Source organism: Camelus bactrianus, chromosome 9 (assembly GCF_048773025.1).
Source record: "Camelus bactrianus isolate YW-2024 breed Bactrian camel chromosome 9, ASM4877302v1, whole genome shotgun sequence".
Classification (NCBI taxonomy): Eukaryota; Metazoa; Chordata; class Mammalia; order Artiodactyla; family Camelidae; genus Camelus; species Camelus bactrianus.
The window spans coordinates 6,553,909-6,578,928 of record NC_133547.1 but is presented as its reverse complement, the minus strand read 5'-3'; the positions used below and the strand labels follow the sequence as shown (position 1 = coordinate 6,578,928).

The 25,020-nt window shown below is 43.8% G+C and overlaps 1 protein-coding gene and 1 pseudogene across 8 annotated transcripts in view; one reads left to right on the top strand and one right to left on the bottom strand.

Moving 5' to 3' along the window:
• The window catches only part of TRPM4 (transient receptor potential cation channel subfamily M member 4), a 51,572-nt gene that overhangs the window by 17,526 nt on the left and 9,026 nt on the right, over window positions 1-25,020 (top strand). For 4 of the 8 annotated variants that reach the window (XM_074369261.1, XM_074369259.1, XM_074369265.1 and 1 more), the window contains 12 exons: window positions 2,211-2,340; window positions 2,516-2,661; window positions 3,837-3,949; window positions 4,315-4,392; window positions 7,571-8,002; window positions 12,499-12,631; window positions 12,808-12,982; window positions 13,218-13,395; window positions 18,160-18,353; window positions 18,644-18,776; window positions 18,987-19,059; window positions 19,151-19,256. In XM_074369261.1, coding sequence (XP_074225362.1) covers window positions 2,211-2,340; window positions 2,516-2,661; window positions 3,837-3,949; window positions 4,315-4,392; window positions 7,571-8,002; window positions 12,499-12,631; window positions 12,808-12,982; window positions 13,218-13,395; window positions 18,160-18,353; window positions 18,644-18,776; window positions 18,987-19,059; window positions 19,151-19,256 — 1,891 coding nt within the window. Of the gene's footprint in view, window positions 1-2,210; window positions 2,341-2,515; window positions 2,662-3,836; window positions 3,950-4,314; window positions 4,393-7,570; window positions 8,003-12,498; window positions 12,632-12,807; window positions 12,983-13,217; window positions 13,396-18,159; window positions 18,413-18,643; window positions 18,777-18,986; window positions 19,060-19,150; window positions 19,263-19,496; window positions 19,823-25,020 lie in introns of those variants that run through there. The other 4 variants (XM_074369262.1, XM_074369263.1, XR_012508965.1 and 1 more) reach the window with 4 other exon arrangements.
• On the bottom strand, window positions 17,203-17,733 carry LOC105062621 (histone H3.3A-like; annotated as a pseudogene).

Sequence of the window (25,020 nt, the reverse complement as noted above, 5' to 3'; positions counted from 1 at the left end):
CTCTGCTTTTGGGACTCCCATTATGCATGTATTGTATGATTGATGCTGTCCCACAGTGTGTTAGGATCTGTTTATTTTTCTTTATTATTTTTTCTTTCTGCACCTCAAACTGGATAATCGCAATTGACCTATCTTCAAATTTACAAATTCTTTCTTCTGCCCCCTCAAAGCTGCTGTTAAGCCCTATTTATTTATTTAATTGAAGTTTAGTTGATTTACAATGTTGTGTCAGTCTCTGATGCACAGCAGTGATTCAGTTATATATATATTATATATAATACAAATATTCTTTTCTTCCTGTTCTTTTTCATTATAGGTTATTACAAGATATTGAATGTAGTTCTGTGTGCTATACTTTAGGACCTTGTTTATTTTATATACAGTAGCTTGTCTCTGCTAATCCCAAACTCCTAATTTATCCCTCCCCTGTTAAGCCCTTTAAGTGAATTTTTTCATTTCAATTATTGCACTTTTCAGCTCCAAAATTTCTATTTGATTCCTTTTTATAATTTATTTTTCTTTATTTCTATTCTTCATTGGCTGAGACATCATTCTCCTGGCTTCCTTTAGTTTTTTGTTCATGATTTCTTTTAGCTTTTTGACTATATTTAAGACAGTTGATTTAAAGTGAGTCCAGTGGCTGAGCTTCCTAATTTCTTTTTTCCTGTGAATGGATCATACCTTCTTGTTTCTTTGCATGCCTCATAATATTTTTTGCTGAAAATTGGACAATTTGAATATTATAATATGGCAACTCTGGAAATCAGCTTAACTCTTCCCTTCAGGGTTCGTTGTTGCTGCTTGTTGTGGGGTGTTGTTGTTTGTTTAGTGACTTTTCTAAACTACTTTTGTGAAGTCTGTATTACTTGTCATGTATGGCCACAGAAGTCCCTGTTCTGCTAGCTTAGTGGTCAGCTAGTGACTTGACAGAGATTTCCTTAAATGCCCAGGGCAGGGGGAGGTGTGGAATAAAACTCTCCCACTTTGCAGAATGGCTCTTTGTCGCAGCTGTCTTTCAACACTTAAGCAGGCTGTTTTCAATTCTGCTCTAGCCTTCAATTCCTGCTTTTGCTGAGCCTCAAGTTCAGACAGAGGTGAAAGTTTAGGGTTTTCTTTAGTCTTCTCTGAACACGCATCCAGTCTTTGTCATGTGTGTAGCCTTCTAGATTCCCTGGTACACACAGAAGCTTTTTCAATCCCATATTCCCCCAAATATTTTCTTCCCCAGCTACTTCCCTCCCAAGCCGCTCAGGGTATCTATTGCGTACCTTTACTGGTATTCTTTGCCTTGATTAGCTGAGGCTAATACATTTGACTTTAAATGCTTTCAAACATTACCTGGGAAGCCACTTCTGCTCTGGAGAAGCTCCAGGAAAAGTGAAACAAAAGCAAGTCCTTGAGCTGTCCCTTCAGGGAGCCACCAGCTAGGTTTACACACAACCACAATTATTTAAGGGTAAGATCTGGATTGTTCCCTCTGATACCAACAACCTGCAGCAGGAATATGGGCTGTTGCCTTCGAGGCAACCACTTAGCTGGGGAATTGGCAATGGTAAGCAGGTTAGTTAAAATGTCACAGTGCTCTTTTACTGAAATATAGCATTTTCTTTCATCATTAAGCATTCTCCTGTTTGTTTTAAATTTTATGTTAGATTCCAGACTTCTGGAAAAGTTGATTCTGTCAGTGTTTGCCAGCTTATTTGTTGCTTTTGTGGAGGGATGGAGTTTTGAAGTTCTCTACTCTGCCATTTTAGGTGGCATCTCCAGCTGCTTCTTGGCCTGCCTATAGCCTCTGATGTCATTTATCTCTTTTATTTTATTTTATTTTATTTTATTTGGGGGGGTAGGTAATTAGGTTTACTTATTAATTTGTTTATTTGGAGGAGGTACTGGAGATTGAACCCAGGACCTCATGCATGCTAAGCATGCACTCTGCCATTTGATCTATACCCTTCCCACTCTGATATCATTTTAAATCTAGCCCAGCTCCTGGTCTCTGAACTACCTGACTTCTGACATTTCCAGTTTCTTCCAGATTCCTGTACTAGCCTTACTTCATCCTTGGCCTTTGAGGACCTTGGTTAATTTCTGACCTCTGGCTCTGTCCCTTCCCTTAATCACAAGCTTTCCCTCCACCTTCTTCACCCTTCCATGAATCTCACTCCAAACTCTGACCCTGTCTGTGACCCCATCTCTCTTTGTCTCTCCAGGGTTCCAATTCTGTGGCCTCAGCTCTTGGGGCCTGTTTGTTGCTCCGAGTGCTGGCGCGCCTGGAGACTGAGGCTGAGGAGGTAGCACGGAGGAAGGATCTGGCTGCCAAGTTTGAGGGGCTGGGTGTTGGTGCGTGGGGCATGGGTGCCTAGGGCGGGGCAAGGGAGCTACCATAAAGGGGGTTGTAAATCTCCCCATTCCTCTTCTCATAACCCTGCCCCCTCCCCTTCAGTCCCCTCATCTTTTCCCTCACACTGTCTTCCCGCTCCTTTCCCTCCCTCTCATATAAATCCCCCACACCCAGACCTCTTTGGACAGTGCTACCGCAGCAGTGAGGACCGGGCCGCTCGCCTGCTCCTTCGACGCTGCCCGCTCTGGGGCGATTCCACCTGCCTCCAGCTTGCCACGCAGGCTGATGCCCGTGCCTTCTTTGCCCAGGACGGAGTACAGGTGAGCATCTGAGACACCAACATCCCAAATGGTTCTCAGCTGGACTCCGGGAAGTATGGATGCTAAGCCCTTGCCATGATGGGCGGTCCATGGTCTTGACCAGCCCCTCCCCTGGAGACCACTCCTCCTCCAGAAATTCTCAGCCCTCTCCTAGAGATGTTGCTTTTCCCATAAAAGCCCCACCCCCTACCACAGGAAAGCCAACCTTCCCACAGCAAAGCTCACCCTCCTAAGAAGTTCTATTCCAGATGTGGGGGAAGATATAGCTCCATGGTAGAGCGCATGCATGGAATGCATGAAGTCCTGATTCAATCCCCATTATCTCCATTAAATAAATAAATGAATAAATAAAGTTAATTACCTCCTCCCTAAAAGAAAACTGGAGGGAAAAAAAAAGGATACAGATGTAGGAATTCCTGGGAACTTTAGTAGGAGTCCTACCTCTTACACAGGAAGTCCTTTCTGCTTCTTTAAGAGGTCCCCATTTCCAGAGTTCAACAATTAGAATGATGTCACTGGACAATTACCCAGTGTTTTGGATATAGACAAGCTCTAGGAAATCCTACCCTTCCTATAGGAAATCCTTTCCTTTGGGAAGCCCTGCTTACCCACAGTCTTTCCCATCCTTCAAGCCTTGACATTTTGAAAACTCTCTGTCTCCTTAATCTGAACCTGACAGGGGCTCAGAGAGTCCCACCCTCAGTACAAGTTTGCCCACTGAGCAGGAAGTCTCATCTTCACTTGGAATGATTTGTCTGGCCCTTCAAATAATTACCCAGAGTCCTTTGCTTCGAATGGTGGTTAAACTTACGGATTCCAGCTTTTGCCCCTTCCATGACCTCTTTGTGCCTCATCTGTGAAAAGGGAGAAAATGCTAGTACCTGTCTTCCTGGGGGGTGCGGTGAGGGTTAACTGAAGTAATCTACATAAAGTTGTAAAGTGCTTAGCCCAGGATCTGGTATATTGTGTTAACAAATGTTGGCTGTTAAACTCTACTAACTAAAACCTGGGACAGGTGGCATTTGCCTTTGACCACTTTTCCCTCACCCCTGATAGTTATGGTCCCCACAGTGAGCACTGCTCTGTGCTCAGGAGCTGTGACCTGATCCTTGCCTGGGGTCTCTGGGAGGGGCTGTGGGGAGGTTCAGGCTCCTAATCTTCCCCGCACCCCACAGTCTCTGCTGACACAGAAGTGGTGGGGGGAGATGGACAGCACCACCCCCATTTGGGCCCTGGTTCTCGCCTTCTTTTGCCCCCCACTCATCTACACCAACCTCATCACCTTCAGGTCAGTCCCCCAGGGTTAGATTGGCGGGAGGGAGGGTGATCAGTTTCTCCTTCCTGCTCAGTTTTGACCCCCTTTCTGCTTGGTCTGTCTAATGGTTCCCTTCTTTGTTCATTCTCTTCCCCTCCCCTCACTGGGGGTGTGTTTTGGGAGGTGAGCTTTTGGGGGGCTCTCTGCAGTGTCTCTCGGGGCAATTCCTCTGCTCTCTGGCCACAGCTTTGCTGGGAGGTCCCTTTGGGGTGACTCCGGGTGGGGGCTCTCCTTTCCTTCCCTGCCATGTCTCTGGGTGACTAAGTTTGGGTCTCTCTGGAGAATTCCTCCCCCACCCTCACTTCCTGTTTCTCACTGTGTACGTGCCTCCCTGCCAGGAAGTCAGATGAGGAGCCCACGCAGAAGGACCTGGCATTTGACGTGGATAAAGGCATCAATGGGGAAGGGCCTGTCGAGTGAGTGGAGCACCAGGTGCTGGGGGCAATGCTGGAGGGGAGAAGTGGGGCTTCAGGAGATGGTGGTTTCATGAAGCCACTGGAATGCTGAGGAAGTCTCGCAAATGCCAAGCTCAAGGCTTAGTTCAGGGATTGGGGTTCATCACTGGAAATCATATTTCCTGCTACGTGTACTTCCACCTTGACAGAGCAAGTGGGACTGGGTGAATCTGGTTCATTTAGGGATCCTTTGCCTATTTTTTTTTCTTACTCCAGGGTCTTTGCGCGTAATCTCTGTGCTGTGGTACCCTTGGAGGTATCTTCAAAATCAGCCCTAAGCAAGTGAAATAGAATATTTATCAATCTGATAATTCTGCAGAGTGGAGGCGCTGAGGGATTTAGCTCTGAGTCAGGCAGACCTAGTTTCAAATCCTGACTTTGACTTTGGAAGTGGCTTCACCCCTGAGCCTCAGCTTTCTTTTCTGCAAAGAGAAGGTTGTGCCTGTGGTAGTCAGGTTAGGTAGGGTAACACTGCAATAACAAGCATCCGAAACTCTCAGTGACTGGCAACAACAAGGATTTAGTCTCACTCATGCTCCATTTCTGGGTTGTCTGTGGCTCTGTTCCATGTGGTCTTCACTTTGGGATAAGCAAGCACCTCCCAGCTGAGATGTTGCTGGTCTCACGGTAGATGGAAAAGAGACAGTACCAACCAGGTACTGGCGCTTGAAGCCTCCATGTGGAAGTGACACATGTCACTTTTGCCCACATTTCATTGGCAAAAGCAAGTCACGCAGTAATCCCTTAGCTCCTAATTCTCCCACTAGGAGGGAACCAAAATATTTGGTCCACAGCAATACAATGTACCACAATGCCTGATGGAGGGGTTGGAAGGATTCAAGGAGCTAATATATATAAAATATGGATATCATAGTGCCCAGTACAAAGCAAGTGCTCAATTAATGGGGACTATAATTACTTCTGCTATTATTAATATACTTATTTATTTTGTTGAATGGTGTGTGTGTGTGTGTAGGTATAAGGGTCTAAATCTATGGTAACAGGGAAACAGAAGAAGAGGCCCACATTTATAGCCATCTTTGCACCTTCCATCTCTACTTTAGCCACATAAATAGGACAAGGGAAGAACCTCGGCCCCAATATTGCAGAAGGAAAAATGTCCTGGTAAATGTTAGAAGCATAATCAGACTGCCAGAAGTCTGTAAACCCACTGCATACTTCGTGAAACAATTCAAATTTAAATATATGCATATACATATATTTCTGAGACCTTGCACAAAGGATACAAAATATTTGTCAAGATAAGAGGAGAAAACTAAGGAAAAAAAAGTTGAACAGCTGAAAAAAATTAGACACAAGGCCCCAGTGTCAGGGTCAATAATGGTGTCCTTGCCTGGTGAGTTCCCAACTTGTGCACCATATGACACTGATGACAATAGCTGATGTCATAGAACACTTACAGCAGGCAGCCAGTGTGCTAAATCCTTTTGAAAATCAGCTCATTTAATTCTCTCAACAACCCTATGCCATAGGGTCTGTAATTATCCCCATTTTACTGCTGAAATAACAGAGGCATTAATTCACCCACCTCAGATCATGTGGTTGGTCAGTGGTAGAGCTGGGATTTGAACCCAGATCATCCTGTTCCTGAATCTGTGCACTAAAGCCACTGTGGAGTGCCACCTCTATGGAGAGCTTTATAAAAGGACAGATTCCTGGGTGCTCCCCACTGCAGGGAGGCCCCTGAAATCTGTGTGTGGCCTGGCCGGGGGTGATTCGGGATGGCGGATGTTAGGCCAGAGTCTGACTCACCATACATTTTTGTTATCAGGATCCCACAGAGGGTGCAATGCAAAATACCCGGTCTGTTTCCTCCTGTTATTAGGGACTTGTTTTCTCTGTATCTCTCTTTCTTTAGCTTTTCTGTTCTTTCTGCTTATTTTCTGTAGAACAACTTTAATGAGATAAAATTCACATACCATTCAGTTCACCCATTTAAGGTGTTCAATGCTCAATGGGTTTTTAGTAAGTTCAGCGTTTTGAAATCATCATCAAAATTAATTTTAAAACATTTTCATCACTGCAACAAGAAACCATGTACCCATGAACGGTCATTCCCCACTCCTCCTACCCCTCCTGCCCCAGGCAACCACTAATTTACTTCCTGTCCCTACTGATTTTGCCTATTCTGGACATTTCGTATAAGTGGAGTCGTACACTATGTGGTCTTCTATGACTGGCTTTGTTAACTTAGCATCATGTTTTCAAGATTTACCCACTTTGTAGCATTTATCAGTGTTTCTTTCATTTTTATTGCTGATTATATTCCATTGTCTGGATAGACCACATTTTGTCGATCTGTTTATTAGTTGATGGACTTTGGGTTTGTTTCCACTTTTGAGTTTTCTTTCTGCTTGGTTTATAAAGAGAAGATGCCTCTCCAAGCCAGTTTGCTTTTCCTGTTAGCTTTCAGAATGTATTATTTTTAGTGTTATTCATTTTGCCGTTTCTGATTTGAGGTCAGAGTTAAGAGTCAGGATGAAATTGGGACAGAGGAGCAGAACTCAGGTGAGAAGGGTCAGAGATATGAGTGGACCAGGAAGGTTGGAATTCAGAAGCCAAATATGGCTGTACAGTTGGAAATCAGATATAGGGAAGGGTTATCTGAGAAATCTGGATAATCTGGTATCAGAATTTGTAGGTCAGAAGTTAATTTTCAGGGATAGTGTTGTCGAACCTGGGGAACCAAGGCCATGAAAGTGAGGGGGTCATAGGGCATATTTGAGGGTCAGAGGTCAGATAGATGGTCCAAAGTCAGACATAGAGACTCAGAGGTTGTGAAGGGGAAAGAAGAGGGACTTGGAGACAAAAGTTGGATTAGAGTCAGAGGTCAGCCCTGGGGCCAGAAGGGTGGAGGAAGTCAGAGGTGGAAGGTCAGCAGTCTTGATGGTAGGAGATGTCAGAGGTCAGAAGTTAGATACAGAAGTCAAAAGTCAAGGAGATGGTAGACATCAGGCTCCATTCTGGGTCGAGCAGGGTCGGAAGTCATGAAGGTGGGGAATGCTTTGAAAGGAGGAGAAGGAGGATGTGAAAGGTTAGAGGTTATGGTCATGGTGAAGGTCAGGTGCAGAGGTCGGGTTGAACCCTCCTCCCTTCTCTCTCTCTCTTTCCCCTACAGGCCAGCAGACCCCCCTGAGAAGATGCCTTTAGGGATGCTGAGGCCGCCACGCCACAGGGGCTGCTGTGGGGGGTGCCCCCCGCGCCTGCGCCGCTGGCCCCAGTTCTGGGGGGCGCCAGTGACAGCCTTCATGGGCAACGTGGTCACCTACCTCCTCTTCCTGCTGCTCTTCGCCCATGTGCTGCTCATTGACTTCAAGCCCGAGCTGCCCGGCACCCCGGAACTGCTGCTCTACTTCTGGGCCTTCACCCTGCTCTGCGAGGAGTTCCGCCAGGGCCTGGGGGGCGGCCTGGGCAGCCTAGCTGGGGGGGGCCCCGGGGCCGACTCCCACCAGGCCTCCCTGAGCCGCCGGCTGCACCTCTACCTCTCCGACACCTGGAACCAGTGCGACCTGGTGGCCCTCACCTGCTTCCTCCTGGGGGTGGGCTGCCGGTGAGTGCCCGGTGACCTTCCACCCCGGCCCAGGCGACCTCTGACCCTTCTCTCCTGGGGCAGGATGGGGGTGGGGGCATAGGGGGTGTGTCTCAACTCTTGGCTCCCCCGCTTCTTAAAACTGAAGTATAGTTGATGTACAATATTATCTAAGTTAGAGGTGTACGGTACCGTGATTCACAATTTAAAAATAACTGTGCTTATTCTTAAACAACAAACAAAAACCCCTTCTTGATTGCAGGCACTGCATAAAGATGGTCTAGAAGCAGTTTGCTCACACATGGCTTTGGGGGTGACAGGTTAAAGTGAGAACCCCCACTGCTATTTATTTTAGACCTGAATGTTACCAGATATTTCTCTGGCCCCCAACTTGGCCCGGCGGCTGCACCCTCATCTGGCTCCCAGGCACCAGGCCACACAGTGGGCCCCACCCTCCCCTCCTGCCTCCTCTTCCACCACAGCCTGAGGTCCCAGGCCCTGTCCTCCTGCCCCCTGCCTCTCTCTGTCCCATCCTTGCCTCCACCTCCAAGCCTGCCTCTCCCACCTGGACCTCAACCCCAGCCTCCTGGACTCCACTCTCTTCTCTCCAGCCCCTCCCCGACAGGGCCCACAAAGGTCTTTGGTACACCCAGAGCTGGCCTGTCCTTCTCCGCTTCTTGGGGCTCCACTGGGCCTCTGGACAGAGCCCAGCCCCTGGACCTGGTCTGGGTCTGCCCTTCTCTGCAGGGCTGTCTCCCAGTTTCTTTCTCTTTTCTTCGTCTACACTGCATCTTCTCTGAGACCTACCTGCAATTCCTTCATCACAAGGACAGTGACTTTGACCTTGAGCCTAGGTATTTTGAATCTGTTTAGTTATAAAATTGTAAACTCAGAATTTTACTAGTACTGACAAATTCTTACCAAGGAAATATTTTCCAGTTACTTTAAACTTCCTTGATCGGTTGTATATTGCAGGGCAGTGACACTAGCTTCAGTTTTTTTCATTTTCAGTTTCTGAAATTATTTCAACTTGGTTAGTTATTATTCGGGTTAAGTTTTTACAACAAATAGTTGATTCATTGTTCGTGTTTTTGTCCATATCAAATTTTGCCAAAATCTGGTGTTTGTGAATTTTACTCTGTGGTTTTTATTTCTTTCACGTCCAGTTTTCCTGGGTCAAATTTTGCAGAGTTAAATTTCATTAGGGAGGCCTGAATGTTCTGTCAACTTTTTCCTCCATAAAAACCTTGACTGTTTCTACTTATTTCTTAGCTAATTTATAAAAAACAAATTGGGAGGAATTACCCTCAAATATTTTCTGTTGCCTAGTTTGGACTATATTATAATATCCATTTCTTCCATAGTTTCTAGATCATACTGTGTGGTACCCAGAGAGAGGGCAAAGGGCAAGTCAAAATGTCCTTGGGGATAAATTGTGTTGTCTTTGGGTCTTGGCACATGCTGTTCCCCCTTCCTAAAACACTTTTCCCTTCTCTCCTTGGCCAAGCCAACTCCCACACATCTTTTAGGCCTCAGCTTTGCTGTCTCTGCCTCTGGAAGCCTTCCCTTCTCCTTCCCACACTCTGGGTCCCTCCTTTGTTTTCCCATAACATCCTGAGAGCCCCCCAAATAGTGCTCTGACCATGGTTCATGCTGTCTTTCTCCTCACACAAGATTATAAACTTCTCAAGCCACATTTATCTTGTTTCCCAGCAACTTAATACATCTTTGAATATAGTCTAGTCCCAAAGACATGCGTAAGTGTGTCCTTATTGAATGAGATTATATTCAAATGAAGAAGAGCATAGAACAGAAATGGATTATTTCCCTCAGCCATTTCAACCTTCCTCCTTTTCTCAGCAGTTACCTCCATCAACAGTTTGGTGCACATCCTGCCTGTTCTTTTTCTGTGCATTTACAAAGATAGATACACATACTTTTGTACACAGATAATATTATATTTTATGTATTCTTATGCACCCTCTTCTTTTTCTCTGTAATATGTCCTGACGTTCCTTCCATGTCAGTATTTGCAAATATACCTTCTTCTTTAAAAATGCTACATCAGATTCCTGAAGAAGGGGTTTCAGTCATTGTTGACTGAAGATCAGACAAGACAGACTAACCCTTGCCAGACTTAATGAATGAATGAATTCTTTTCATAAGGCAATGGGACAAAATTTCTGAACTTCAAGGGATAGGAATCAGGCCAAAAGCTTCTCTACAAAGTCTTTTTCATTTCCTACTTAAGATAACATGAGCTTATAATCAAATATTAGCTGCCTTGGGTTCAGTACTCTGATGATGAAGGGTTTTTTTTCCTTCTTCTTTTTTTAAAAAATAAAGTCCTAGCTGTTAGGATGCCGCTCCTTTGAGGAGAGCAGACAAAGAGCTTTGTGGACATAACCTATTGTAACTATTTACAGGGGACAAAAGGACCTGACACCTCTTCCTATAATCTGGATGGGTGACAGCAAAGACTAGCTGGTCTTTTCTCAGCTGACACACTGAGATGCATGCCTCCTCTATGCTGTGTTTAGAAAACAGTACAAAGTAATTCGACCTGAATAATTTATTCAAACAGCAAGATAAGAATGTTTTGCAGAACACTGTGCTTCCTTCTCTTGTATTTTGTAAAAAGTATCTTTTGTGAGGAAAGGGCTCAGGCCATGTCTACCATGATTTAGGAATACCCATGATACTTCAGACATATTGCCAAGCTCACTGTTTTCTAGGTGGGGGAAGAATTTTTACATGGGAAAAAAAAAATCCAAAGATCTCGGGTTATAAGGGAGAAACTGCCAGTGTCTCCAGAGTTGAATGGATGTATCATTTTATTTCGCCGATCCCTTCTGGGTGTTCATTTCAATTGCTTCTATTACTTTATTATTCCAAAGTAATAAAAATTTACATCCAAGTTGTACACTTTGTAGGTCAAGGGGTGTATGTAATCTTGATGTGGATCGATTTCCTTCTAATATAGCTTCTGGTTACACACCCACCATCAGGGTAAGACAGTGCCCCCTTGAGGACATGCTTGACAATACCTGATATTTTCCATCTTGAACATTTTTGCAGTGCTCAATTGAAACTTTAAAATTTTTTTTGCCAATCTGATGGGTAAAATTGACCTCTCCTTGTTTTAATTCATGCATCCCTGACTACTAGTTGGGTAAGTTGGGCATCTTTCGTATCTAATAGCCACATGTACTCTGTCAAATGTCTTTTCATATCCTTTGCCCCAGTTTTTACATTTATTGTGTTCATTGATCTCTTGCATGTATATGTTTTGGTAGGTACTCTCCTTACACTCTGGGTCCTAATCCTTGGTGGTTTTGTTCTAAACATCATCTCAAAGTTTGTAGCCTATCTTTTCACTTTTGTACGTTATCTTAAACATTCTTTTAACTTTTCATTTTGAAAAAACCTGAGACTTATTTTTTAAATGTTGCAAAAACAGCACAAAGAATTTCTGAACACCTTTCATCCATGTCCCCCAAATGTTAATCTCTTACATGATCAAAACACAGGCATTTTATTTAAATTTCATCCGTTGTCCACCGATGCCCTTTTACTATATCAGGAACCGGTCCAGGATTCCATGTTGCCTTTGGTTGTCACATCTAATTGTTTTTAATGTGGTACAGTTTTTCAGCCTTTCTTTGATCTTAAACACAGCTTTTATTATCTTAACTGTTTTATACAGTCCAGACCAATTATTTTGTAGAATTTGCCTCTATTCAGGTTTGTCTGGTGTTCCCTCATGATCAAATTCAGGCTATGAATTTTTGGCAGAAAATTTGACTGTTCTCCATCCATTATATTTATGTTATCCTATAATTCATGAAAGTTTTATATTTCAAAGTAGTCAAATTATGCAGTCTTTTTCTTTATTGTGATTTTTGTGTCTTGTTTATAAGACTTTTTGTCTTATATGACATTTATCATATCTCAAGCTCATAAAGAAATTCTATATTTTCTTCCTAAGATTTTAATGCTTTGCCTTTTACTCTAGGTTTTTAATCCATTCAGTTTAAGTACATGATGATGTAAAATAGGGATATCATTTTAACTTTCCCCTTAGGGATTGCTGATGTTACTGGTCATTTGACCTTCCTCTGTGAATTGTGTCTTATTCTTCATCCTCTTTCCTGTTAGGTATTTTGTCTTCTGCTTATGGGTTTGCTGGAATTCTCTATATTTTGCCTTTTATATTTGGACAGATATTCCCGCAGTTTCCCCCCAACCTGATTCTTACAGGGACCTCCCGGCTTTTTGCTAAGGCCATCATTCATGCAGCCATTATTTAGCGGGTGGGGTGCCCTGTGCGGCCCCGCTGGGCACTGTCATGGTGCCAGAATTCAAATAAATCGCGGGTGAATCGGGGGTCCCAGTTCTGGCCCTGGGGAGGCCACATGCTCACAGTCAAGAACTGGTTTTGGGAATAGTTGGGGTTTTCCTTGGCACCCTGTGGCCCTTTAGTGACCCCTGCCGCGTGTTGTCTCCCCACACCCCAGGCTGTCCCCAGGCCTGTATGACCTTGGCCGCACTGTCCTCTGCCTCGACTTCATGATCTTCACGCTGAGGCTGCTGCATCTCTTCACAGTCAACAAACAGCTGGGGCCCAAGATCGTCATCGTGAACAAGATGGTGAGGGTGGGATGGGGCTGGTGTGGGCGTGGCCAGAGAGGAAAGGGGGCGGGGCCAGGGAAGTGTTGGGAACTTGCAGGTGCACAGTCAGGGTGGAGGCGGGGCTTCAGAGGCAAAGGCGGGGCCAGAGTAAGGGAGGGCGGAGCCAGGCTTGATCTCATCTTCCTCTTCTGCAGATGAAGGATGTGTTCTTCTTCCTCTTCTTCCTCTGCGTGTGGCTCGTTGCCTACGGGGTTGCTACGGAGGGGCTCCTCAGGCCCCGTGACCGTAGCCTCCCGGGCATCCTGCGCCGCGTCTTCTATCGGCCCTACCTGCAGATCTTTGGGCAGATCCCCCAGGAGGACATGGACGGTAAACAGGGATGAGAGAGCCTGAATGCCCCCCTGAGAGGGATTAGTGCGCCCCTTCCCCCGTCTCTGGGTCTCCGACCCCTCCTCTGTCTCTTTGGGTCCCTGCCCTCCTCCTTCTGGGATTCCGTCTCCCTCTGGCTGGGTCTCTTTCCCACACCCCTCTGCATTTCTGTCTTCCTTCCTTCGAGAGACAGAGACGTCTCTCGGGCCACATCTCTGAGTGTCTCCCTCCACAGTGGCCCTCATGGATCACGGCAACTGTTCGTCGGAGCAGGGCTTATGGGGGCTCCCCCCAGGGCGCCAGGCAGGCACCTGCGTCTCCCTTTATGCTAACTGGCTGGTGGTGCTTCTCCTTGTCATCTTCCTGCTTGTGGCCAACATCCTGCTGCTCAATTTGCTCATCGCAATGTTCAGGTGAGTCCCCACTGTCCTCTGGTCTGACCTTCCCCACATGACCCTTCACCCTGACATGACCCTTGACCCCAGCTTGACCCTTGATTCCAGTCTAAGCAATTCTATTTTTAGCCCTTGAACTCTGATTTAAATTTAGGCTGGCTTGTCCCCAAACTCAGCCAGAGTCTGCTGTGGACCTGGACTTTGGACTCTGATCCTCTCTCTGAGCCCAGGCTGAAGATTAATTTTTTTTTAAAGTGTGGCAAATATATATATATAACATAAAAACTACCATTTTTGCCGTTTTAAGTGTATAGTTCCGAGGCACTAACTGCATTTATGCTATATAGCCATCACCACTATTTCCAAAACATTTTCATCACACCAAACAGAAAGTATGTACTCATTGGAAGCAAGAACTCCCCATTTTCCCCTTCTGCCCAGAGTCCCTGGTAACCTCTAAGCTGCTTTCTGTCTCTGTGAATCTGCCTATTGTAGATGACTCATACAGGTGAAATCATACAATATTTGTCCTTTTGTGTCTAGCTTATTTTACTTAGCATAATGTTTTCATTATTCCTTTTTATGGCTGAATTATACTCCATATTCCAGATATTGTATTGATATAAGACATTCTGTTGATCCATTCATCTGTTGATGGAAACTTGGGTTGTTTCCATCTTTTGGCTATTGTGAATAATGCCGCAGTGAACGTTGGTGTTCACGAAGCTGTTGGAGTCTCAGTTTTTATTTCTTTGGGGTATATTTCTAGAATAGAATGCTGGATCCTATGGTAATTCTATGTTTAGCTTTGTAAGTAAGCACCATACTGTTTTCTCCAGCAGCTGCACCATTTTACAGTTCTATTCGCAGTATATGAGGGTTCCAATTTCTCCACATCCTTGCTAACAGTTGTTACATTTCTTATTAAAAGGTTAGTGGGCATGCACTGGTTATTTCATTGTAGATTTGACGTGCATTTTCCTAAGGACTAATGATGTTGAGCATCTTTCCATGTGCTTATCGTCCATTTGTACATTTTTGGAGAAATGTCTATTCAAATCCTTTGTCCATTTAGAAAACTGGGTGGTTTGTCTTTTGTTGTTGAATAGTAGCGGTTCTTTATATATTCTGGATATTAAAGTCCTATCACATATATAATTTGCAAATATTTTCTCCCATTCTGTTGGTTGTCTTTCCCTTTTCTTGTTAATATCCTTTGATGCACAAAAGTTTTAAATTTTGATGAAGTTCAATTTATCTACTTTTTTCTTCTGTTGCTTGTACTTTTGGTGTCATTTCTAGGGATCTATTGCCAAACTCAAGGTCATGAAGATTTACTCCTATGTTTTATGACTTTAGCTCTTATATTCAGGTCATTGGTTCATTGACTTAATTTTTATATATTGGTGTGTGGCAGGGGTCCAACTTCATTCTTCTTGCATGTGGAAATCCAGTTGTTTCAGGCCTATTTCTTGAAGAGACTGTTTTTCCCCCCAGTGAATGGACTTGGAATCCTTGTTAAACATCACTTGGCCATTGTATTGTCTCACAGTTTAGAAGTCCCAAATCAAGGTATGGACAGAATTGGTTCCTTCTGCGGACTGTGAGGGAGAATTTGTTCCACGCTTATCTCTTAGCTTCTGGTGGATTGCTGGCAATCTTTGGCTGATAGACGCATCTTTGTAATCTCTGCCTTCATTTTCACATGATGTTCTCTCTGTGTGCATATCTGTGTCAAAATGTCCCATTTTTATCAAGACATCAGTATAGTGGGTTAGGGATCAACCCTAATGACCTAATTTCAACTTGATTACCTTTGTAAAGACCCTATTTCCAAAGAAAGTCACATTCTAAGGTACTAGGGGTCAGGATTTTAACACACACACACATATATATATTTTGGCGAGGGGCACAGTTCAAGCCATAACACTTGTAGATGTATGGATTTTTTTTTTTTTTTTTTTGGCTTCTAAATTTTATTCCATTGGTCAATCTGTCTTTATGCCAGTACTATACTGTTTTGATTTTGTAGCAAATTTTGAAATTGGGAAATGTGCGTCTTCCAACTTTGTCCTTTTTCAAGATTATTTTGGCTCTCCAGGGCATCTTGAAATTCCATATGAATCTGAGATTTGGATTTCCCATTTCTGTGAAAAAGGCTGTTTGAATTTTGATAGGAATTGCATTGAATCTATAGATCACTTTAAGTAGTATTGACATTTTAACAATATTAAGTCTTTGTGCTCATAAACATAGGGTGTCTTTCCATTAATTTAGATGTTCTTTTAAATGTCTTTCAGCATTGTTTTGGTTAAATTTATTCCTAGGTGCTTTATTCCCTTAAGTTTTATTATAAGTGGAATTGTTTTCTTAATTGCCTTTTTGGACTATTCATTGCAGGTGTTATAGAAACACAGTTGATTTTTGTTTGTTGAGCTCATACCCTGCAGCTTTGCTGAATTCATTTATTAGCTTCATTAGCTTTCTTGTGATTCTCCGGGATTTTCTATTTATAGGATGATATTTTCTGTGAATAGAGAGAGTTTTACTTTTTCCTTTCCAATTTGGATGCCTTTTAGTTCTTCTTCTTGTTTAACTGCACTGGCTAGAATTTCCAGTGCAATGAATAGAAGTGGTGAAAGTCGGCATTCTTGTTTTGTTCTTGATCTTTGGGGACAGCTTTCAGTCTTTTTACATTATGATGTTAGCTGTGGGTTTTTCATGAGTACCTTTTATCATGTTGAAGAAGTTTCCTTCTGTTTCTACTTTTCTGAGCTTTTTTAATCATGTAAGGGTGCTGGAGTTTGTCAACTGTCATTTCTATGTCTTTGTGTCAATTGGGATGATCATGTGTTGTTTTTCCTTTGTCCTATTAATGTGGTTTCTTACATTGACTGATTTTTGTATGTTGAAACACCCTTGCGTTCCTTGGGTATATCCCACTTAGTCATGATGTATAATCCTTTTAATATGCTGTTGAATTAGGTTTGCTAGTATTTTGTTGAGGATTTTTGCATATATAGTCATAAAGGATATTGGTCTAATTTTCTTCTCTTGTGATATCTTTATCTGGCTTTGATATCATCATGGTAATGCTGGCCTCACAGAATGAGCCAGGAAGTGTTCTCTTCAGTTTTTTGAAAGAATTTGAGAAGGATTGGTGTTAATTATTTTTTAAATGTTTGGTAGAATTTACCAGTCAAGCCATCTGATCCTACGCCTTTTTTGCTGGTGGGACATTTTTGATTAGTGATTCAATCTCTTTACTTGTTATAGGTCTTTTGATATTGTCTATTTTTTCTTGAGGCAGTTTAGTTAATTTTTGTGTTCTAATAATTTGTCCATTTCATCTACATTATCTAATTTGTTGGCATACAGTTTTTGATAGCATTTTCTTATAATCCTTTTAATTTCTATTAGGTTGATAGTAATGTCCCCATTTTCATTTCTTTTACTTTCAATGATCCCATTTTATTTATGTATTTATTTTGGGGGAGGTCATTAGGCCTATTTATTTATTACTAGGAGGTTTTTTTTTTTTTTTTTTTTAGGATTTATTACTATTTTTTTCCAGAAAAATTTAACAGGCTTATTTATAACTGATATAAAGTTGAACTGCTGAAACCTGTTCACTGAAACATTTTGACTCGCATTAATGCTTTATGTCCCCGCATTTATATTAAAAATTCACATACAAATGAAAATGGAAAAACTGCCAATACCTGATTTCTGTCCCCTATTTTTCCACTTGCAATCATATACTTAGGTACATTTTGACCCCATGGGAAAAAAGTATCTAACGTTCAGAACTACCAATAACAGGAAGAGGAGTTTTTTTTTTTTTAAAGGATGAAATGTTTCCCATCATAGTGGATTCTTAAGCACGTTCTCCACGTATGCCGCGTGCTAGCTGGATGTCTTTTGGCATAATTGTTACACGTTTGGCATGGATAGCGCACAGGTTGGTGTCTTCAAAAAGGCCAACCAGATAGGCCTCACTTGCCTCCTGCAAAGCACCAAAAGCTGCACTCTGTAAGCGCAGATCCGTTTTGAAATCCTTTCCCGCACCAGACGCTGGAAGAGAAGTTTGCAAATCAGTTCAGTGGACTTCTGATAACGTCCAATTTCACGGAGTGCCACAGTACCAGGCCTGTAAAGATGAGGTTTCTTCACCCCTCCAGTAGAGGGCGCACTCTTGTGAGCGGCTTTTGTAGCCAGTTGCTTCCTCAGTGCTTTACCACCCGTTGATTTGCGGGCGGTCCGCTTTGTACGAACCATGGTATAGAGACCTCCTTACTCACCCCTCTTCTCCTTTGGCTGGAGCTTGGCAAGCTAGAGGTGGTTCGGGCGCTCTGGCGTTGGAGAGCGACGCGGCGCGGTGGCGGCTGCTGCGAACACTGTTTTTGTTTTGTTTTTTTTTAATGGAGGTACTCGGGAGTGAACCCAGGACCTCATACATACTAAGCATGCACTCTACCACTTGAGCTATACCCTCCCCACCTCCAATTTTCCTTTCTGATTCATGTCCAGGCTGACTTTTGAACCTGACTCCAACGTCTACCTAATTCATTTCAGCTTTCCCAACTTTACCTCTGACGTCTGACCCTGGGCCCTCCTAACCCAACTACTAATTGCATCCTGTGGTAATCTCTGACTTTATTGATCCTGGTATCTGCTTGCTGACTTGGACTTCCAACAGATATTGCCTGATAGCTAACCTTGATCCTCTCTGTCCCAATGGTTTTTGACCTCCAGTAACTCTTGATCTCCGGGTCTTCACAGCCATACCTTCGGCAAAGTACAAGGCAACAGCGACCTCTACTGGAAGGCGCAGCGCTACAGCCTCATCCGGGAATTTCACTCTCGGCCCGCACTGGCCCCGCCCCTTATTGTCATCTCGCACGTGCACTCCCTCATCCGTCGATTGCGCAGGCGCCGGGCCCGCTTGCCACCTTCCCCAGTCTTCGAGCATTTTCGTGAGAGTTGGGCTTGACCCTAAAGAGAGAAACACAGTGGGCGGGGCCTGGAGAGAAAGGCGAGCACGTAGCGGCTGGAGGAGGACGCCCACGAGCACTAGTGGGCAGGGCTTAGTCTGCCGGGGGCTAGGCGTGGGATGTTAGTGGGAGGCCTAGACTGGCGCGGGGTGGGGTGGGGGGTGGCCTGGGAGATCACAAAAGAGCAGTTTTGCGTGAGAAAGCTGGGTCTGGGACTGCGCGTGGCCCGAGGATGGGGGGCCCTTTGACTGTATCTTGATCCTACTATCCAGGGGTCCACCTCTCGAAGGAAGCAGAGAGGAGGCTGTTGACGTGGGAGTCAGTGCAAAAGGAGAATTTCCTTCTGGCGCGTGCTCGGGAACAGCGGGAGAGCGACTCAGAACGTCTGAAGCGCACATCGCAGAAGTGAGGGCGGGGCCTGGTGGTGGGCGGGGCTTATGGCCACAGGAGAGAATCCCACGACTTAGGTCCTGCAAAGGCGCAGGCTAGAGGCAGAGCCTGAAGGGGCAGGGTCCCCGAACTCTAGTGAGGAAAGGGGAGCCCCAGGGGGCGGGCCTTCCAAGGTGGGCGGGGCCAGTAGGCTGCTGGCGCAGACCTGAAACCCTGGATCTCCAGGGTGGACACAGCACTGAAGCAGCTGAGACAGATCCGCGAGTATGAGCAGCGTCTGAAAGGGCTGGAACAGGAGGTGAGAACCTGGGCCAGGCTGGGTGGGTATGGCTGGGGTGAAGGGCAGTAGGGTTCCGGTCTGGAGCTCTGATATCCCCCCTGCTCTCCAGGTCCAGCACTGTAACCGAGTCCTAGGCTGGGTAGCTGAGGCCTTGAGCCGCTCTGCGTTGCTTCCCCCAGGGGGTCCGCCGCCCCCAACCCCGCCTGGGCCCAAAGGTCAGTGTGTAGGTCTACCTGGGTGTATCTCCAGCCTCTGTCACTGCCTACGTCTCTTTCCCTGCTTTCTAGGTCTCGGTTCCCATATCTCTCTGAGTCTTTTTCACTTTTACTGCCCTCCTTTTGTCCCTGGTTCACTCTCGGTCTCCTTTGGGCTTATCGTACATCTTTCTTTTTCACTGGTCTCTTATTTTTTCTGTCCTCCTCTCCATGCCCACCACCTGTTCTCTCTTCCTCTAGATTGAGTCCTGCTGGTGGACTTCAATGAAGAGCCGCCATAGGGAGTTTTTCTCCCAGAGTAAGGCCTAGCAGGTCCTTGACCCCTCGCACCTGGCCACCTTGTCCATGAGGTGAACCTGGGCCGCTGTCAGGACCATTGCAGGCCTGGCTTCATCCAGAACCAGCTCCACTCGGGGAGAATCAGCCTCTGGAGCCCAAGTATTGCCCCTCTGAAGGCTGTACCACAGCCTGCTGGGCTGGAGAAGGCTGCAGGGTCTTTGGGGTACAGGGACCAAAGGGCCCGCTCACAGCTCCCCACACTGGGGAAATAAAGCCATTTGAGAGGAGTAGGGTCTGGATTCGTGATTCTCTGGGAACTGGTGGGTGTCTAGATCCTTTGGGGATGGGGCTGAAACTGAGGGTGTGTTTGGGGTCCTTGGTCTGTTTGCTGCTGTATTTCAGGTATTTCTGGGGCTGTTCCCTCCCCTCAGGCCCACTATTGCTGTCTGACTTGGGCGCAGCACTTCTTGTCTGCACTATTTTGATGGCTCTTACTTCAGTGGGACAAGAACCCCAACCATCTGCACCCCCCACTCATTCCCACTTAGCAGTGGAAAAAGAACTCAGTGATAAAAAGCAAATTATTTCCTGGAGTGGGGGTGGGTGGGCGCTGTGTGCATCTGCTTGGCAATAGGGGAACAGATGATGCAAATTTGAGTAGATAACTGCATATGTGTCTTTAAAAAGTCTAATTAGTGGAAAATTGCAGGCCACGCGCGCACAGAATTGAGGCAAATATGCATCATTATACATGCAGTTTAACTAAACAACCCATAACAAACTAAACTGGTAATGAAAAGGCTGAACTGACAGCAATTATTAGTAAAATAGCAGGAAAGCCACCAACAACCAACACATCCAAAAATGAAAACCAAAACATCCTTTTTCCAAATTGGAGGAATTCCAACTGTCTGCCACTTTGGGTGCAGAGTAGCTTTGAAACGTTGCCAAGTGTTGTGTGGCAACCAGATTTCTCTAGAAGATGCTGAATCAATTCTTCTAACCCAAGGACTAATAATAACAGTAAGGATGATGCTGGCGATGACAAACAACAGCTAACACAGGGTGCTATGTGCCTGGCATTGGGTTAAGTGCTTCACGTGCTAAGCCAATGAATTCTTATGACATTAGTACCTACCTTATATTCTCAACCACATAAGGTAGGTACCAATGTCTCCATTTTGCAAATAAGAAAACTGAAGCACAGATAAGTGACTCACACAAGGTCACACAGCTGGAAAGTGGCCAAATTTGAATAGAAATCTGGGCAATCTGGATCCGGAGCCTTTTTGTATTTAGAAATGTTAAATGCTGCAAAGCTTTAGGAATTCACTCAGTGGGCGCGCTGGCTTATTAAACTGTTGTCTCTCAGCTGCAAATCTGGTCTTCTATATATATCCTCTGCTCTGTGTTACTCTGGCAAGTCACGTGTTTCTGCGGCTGGGTTCCTGTTAGATTCTGCCTAAAGGGGGCACTAGAGGGAGACCAACTGGAGGAGGGAGAAGGGACTTGCTGCTTCCTATCGGTTCCTGAGCGTAGTCACAGAGCAGTGTCTTGTCTGACAGCACCAGTGGGTTGCAGTTTTCAGCTCTTTTAGCACTGCCAGAACAAGTTTGATGGATGCCCTCGGGCACAGCTGCTCCATCCAGGCAGCCCGTTTTTCTAGCGTGGGTTTCAGCTCTGCAGGGACACTTAAGATTTTAGGTTCTGATAACGCGATTCTCTTCCTTTGTCTCTCCAGTCATGGGGTGACAATCGGCTTCATGCGGTTTACTATTTCTCTGCTAACTCGGTGCTTCTGTTTCTTTCCCAGTTTTCTGAGACTCATTTAATTTATCTGAGACTCTTGAATTGATTTATCTCTGCTGAAATATCTGTATAACAGGAAAACTCCAGGTCTGGCAGGTAGAAATCTGACATGTCATCAAAATGGAGAGGTACAACCTCCACTTCATTTCCACACAAAAATCATTTTCAAAACCGGAAGTCCCTTAACTGAAGAGAAGTCTAGGTGCTCTAGAAGAATTACAAAATACTACCATTAGCTTATATTCTAAATCTTTCCTACTTGTATGTTTTCCTACAATGAACCGATTTCACTCCTCTCTTGCAGAGCCCTAGTGCTGGGTCTCCTGACCCCTTTGCATGACAGTTGGTGGCCACAAAGGAAAATTCCCCACTTGTCCTGGTGCTGACATTTGGAAGCCACATAGTTTAACTGGGCCATCCCAAAGGTAGATGATGTTCCCTCTTAGGACTGATGGCAGGTCACCAGCAAGGCCAGTAAGTGATTAGGTATCCATTAACTAAGAGTGAGCAGCATAGCCGTGATCTGCTCGTGTAGGGTCCTCTGGAGGGGCTGCTGAGGGTGTGGGACAGCTTTGGCGTTCACTAGCCTGCGATCCAAAAGAACCCCTAGGATATCTGCTCCAGCCTCAGATGTGGGGAAGGGGGAGTGACCATCAGTAGAATATGTAAGCCACTAAAATTCTAAACAAGCAGGTCATTTGAAAGAGAGATGCATTTTATACAAAAAAGAAAATCCCAGGTAAGAAGCTGCAGGTCGTCAGAGAAAAGGAGGCAGCAGGGTGGAGTGAGGACTCAAGAATGCAGGTGCTTTGGGACTGACGGCTGAGGAACCCATATATTAGAGGGACAAGTGGGGCTAGAGAAGACAGCTGTAAAGGCTGCTCAAAGATGCATCCAAAAACTAGAATGGGTTTGGTAGCTCCTGTAGAGCAAAGACTTAGACGAGCCAAGGGGCTGATATGCACACCTAGATTGAATTGGAGAAAATTGGGTATTGGATGTCTGTTTTTTCTTTCTCTTAGGTAAATACCTAAGATTGGGGTGTCTGGGTTGTATAATAAGTGTGTGTATAACTTTATCTGCAGCTGCTCGACTCAGCTAAGTGGTTGCACCCTTTGCATTTTGCATCTCCACCTGCAGTGTGTGAGGGGATTTCCGTTACTCTGCATCATCACTAGCACTTGCTGTTATCAGTGTTTTAAATTAGCCGTTCTTGTAGGTTTGTAGTGGTGTCGCACTGTGGTTTTAACTTGCATTTCCCTAATGACTAATGATGTTGAGCATCTTCTCATGTGCTTATTGCCATCTGTATCGCTTTTTTGGCAAAATCTCAGTTCAAACCTTTTACTCATTTTAAAAATGGGTTGTTTTCTTACCACCACATTGTAAAATTTAATATATTCTGGATATTCCTTTACCAGATTTGTATTTTGCAAATATTTTTCCCTCAATACGTAGCTTACCTTTTCATTTTCTTAATAGTGTCTTTTGGAAAACAGAATTTGTAAATTAACAATGAAATTTTATCAACCTTTTTTTTATGGTTGATGCTTTTGTTGTCCTGAGAAATCTGATCCAAGGTCACAAAGATTTTCTCCTCAGAGTTTTATAGTTTTAGGCTTTACATTTAAAGCTGCAATCTATTTTGAGTTCATTTTTATACAGAGTAATGTTAGAGCAAGGTTTTTTATTTATTTTGCACATGGGTAGTTTAATTTTCAGCACCATTAGTTGAAAAGACTGTTTTTAGCTCCGTTGAATTATCTTAGCACATTTGTTGAAAATCAGTTGACCAGTCAATTGACCATATATGTGTGGATCTATTTCTGGGCTCTCTGTTCTGTTCAGTACACATATATATGTGTATCTTTTCACCAGTACCATACTGTTTTGATTACTGTAGCTTTATACTAAATCTTGAAATCAGGTAGTGTGAGTCCTCCAACTTTGCTTTCCCTTTTCAAAATTGTTTTAGTTATTTTAATTCCTTTGATTTTGTAATATAAACCTTGGAATCTGATTGTCAGTTTTGCTAAACAACCCATTGAGATTTTCTTTGGGATTTTGTTGAATCTACAGATCAATTCAAGGTGATTGACATCTTAATGAACACTGTATATCTCTTGATTCGGTTAGGTCTTCTTTGACTTCTGTCATGAATATCTGTGGTTTTCAGCATACAGTTCTTGCACATATTTTGTTAGATGTATTCCTATATAGTATGATGGTATATATGATACTGTTTAAATTTTTTAGAATTTCTAATTGCTTATTGCTAGCATGCAGAAATACTGCTTATTTTGTATATTGACCTTGTATTCTGTGACTTTCCTGAACTGACTTTACTAGTTCTAGTATCATTTTTGCAGATTGCTTAGGATTTTTTATGTCATGCTGTTTGTAAATAGAGGCACTTTTATTTCATCCTTTCCAATTTGTATTTTTTTAATTGTGGTAAAATATACATAATATATAACATTTATCATTTTAACCCTTTTTAAGTGTACAATTCAGTGGCATTTAGAACAATCACAATGTTTTTATATATATATATATATATACACACACACATATCTATATACATATATTTATTGAAGTATAGTCAGTTTACATAGAACATTCACAATGTTGCACAATCATTACCACCTTCTAGTTCCAGAAGTTTTCACCACCGCACACAGTAACCTTATACCCATTAAGAACTCACTTCTCATTCTCTCTGCCCCCAGCCCCTGGCAACCAACAATCTGCTCTCTATCTCTATAGATTTGCCTATTCTGGATGTTTCGTATAAGTGGAATAATTAAATATGTGGTCTTTTGTGTCTGACTTCTTTCACTTAGCACAGTGGTTTATCCACGTGGTAGCAGAACTTCATTCCTTTCCATAGCTGAGTAATCCCCATAGTATGAATATATAACTTTTTAAAATCCATTCATCCATTGAAGGTCATTTGGGTTGTTTCTACTTTTTAGCTATTGTGACTGATGCTTCTGTGAATGTTCACATACAAGTTACTGTTTGAACACCTGTCTTCAGTGTTTCAGGTATTTTAACTCAGAGTGTAATTGCTGGTAATTCTACGTTTAACTTTTTGAGGACCTGCCAAACTGATTTTCACAGTGGCTGCACCATTTCACATTCCTGCCAGTGATGTATGAGGTTCCAGATTCTTAAAATCCCCACCAACATTTGTTATTTTCCTTTCTTTGGGGGGAGGTTATAGCTATCCTTGTGGTGGGTATGAAGTGGTATCTCATGGTGAGGTTGGTTTGCATTTCCCTAGTGACTAATGATACTGAACTTCTTCCCATGTGCCTTTTGGCCATCTGTACACCTTTGGAAGGAACAGCTTTTTGGTAATGACCTCCACTGCTTGTGTAGCGTTGCCTACCATCCAATCAGGGTTAGCTAAGGATGGCTGAGTCTCAAATGAAGACAAAAATGAAGGCCCTGATATCCAAGTCATCATCTTGAGGACTGCCTGGGCTTAAACAGACATTCCATAGCTTAGAAAAGACACTGTTGGTCCTGCAGTTTCCAGCTACAAAGGATGTTCAACAAGGATCAGCCTTTGTGGCTCTTGGAGACAGTATATCCCTTGGGTGGAAATTTCACTAAAGCTGATTTTGTGGTTCCTGGCTCAAGCATGTTCTTCAAGCAGGAAAAAAATCAC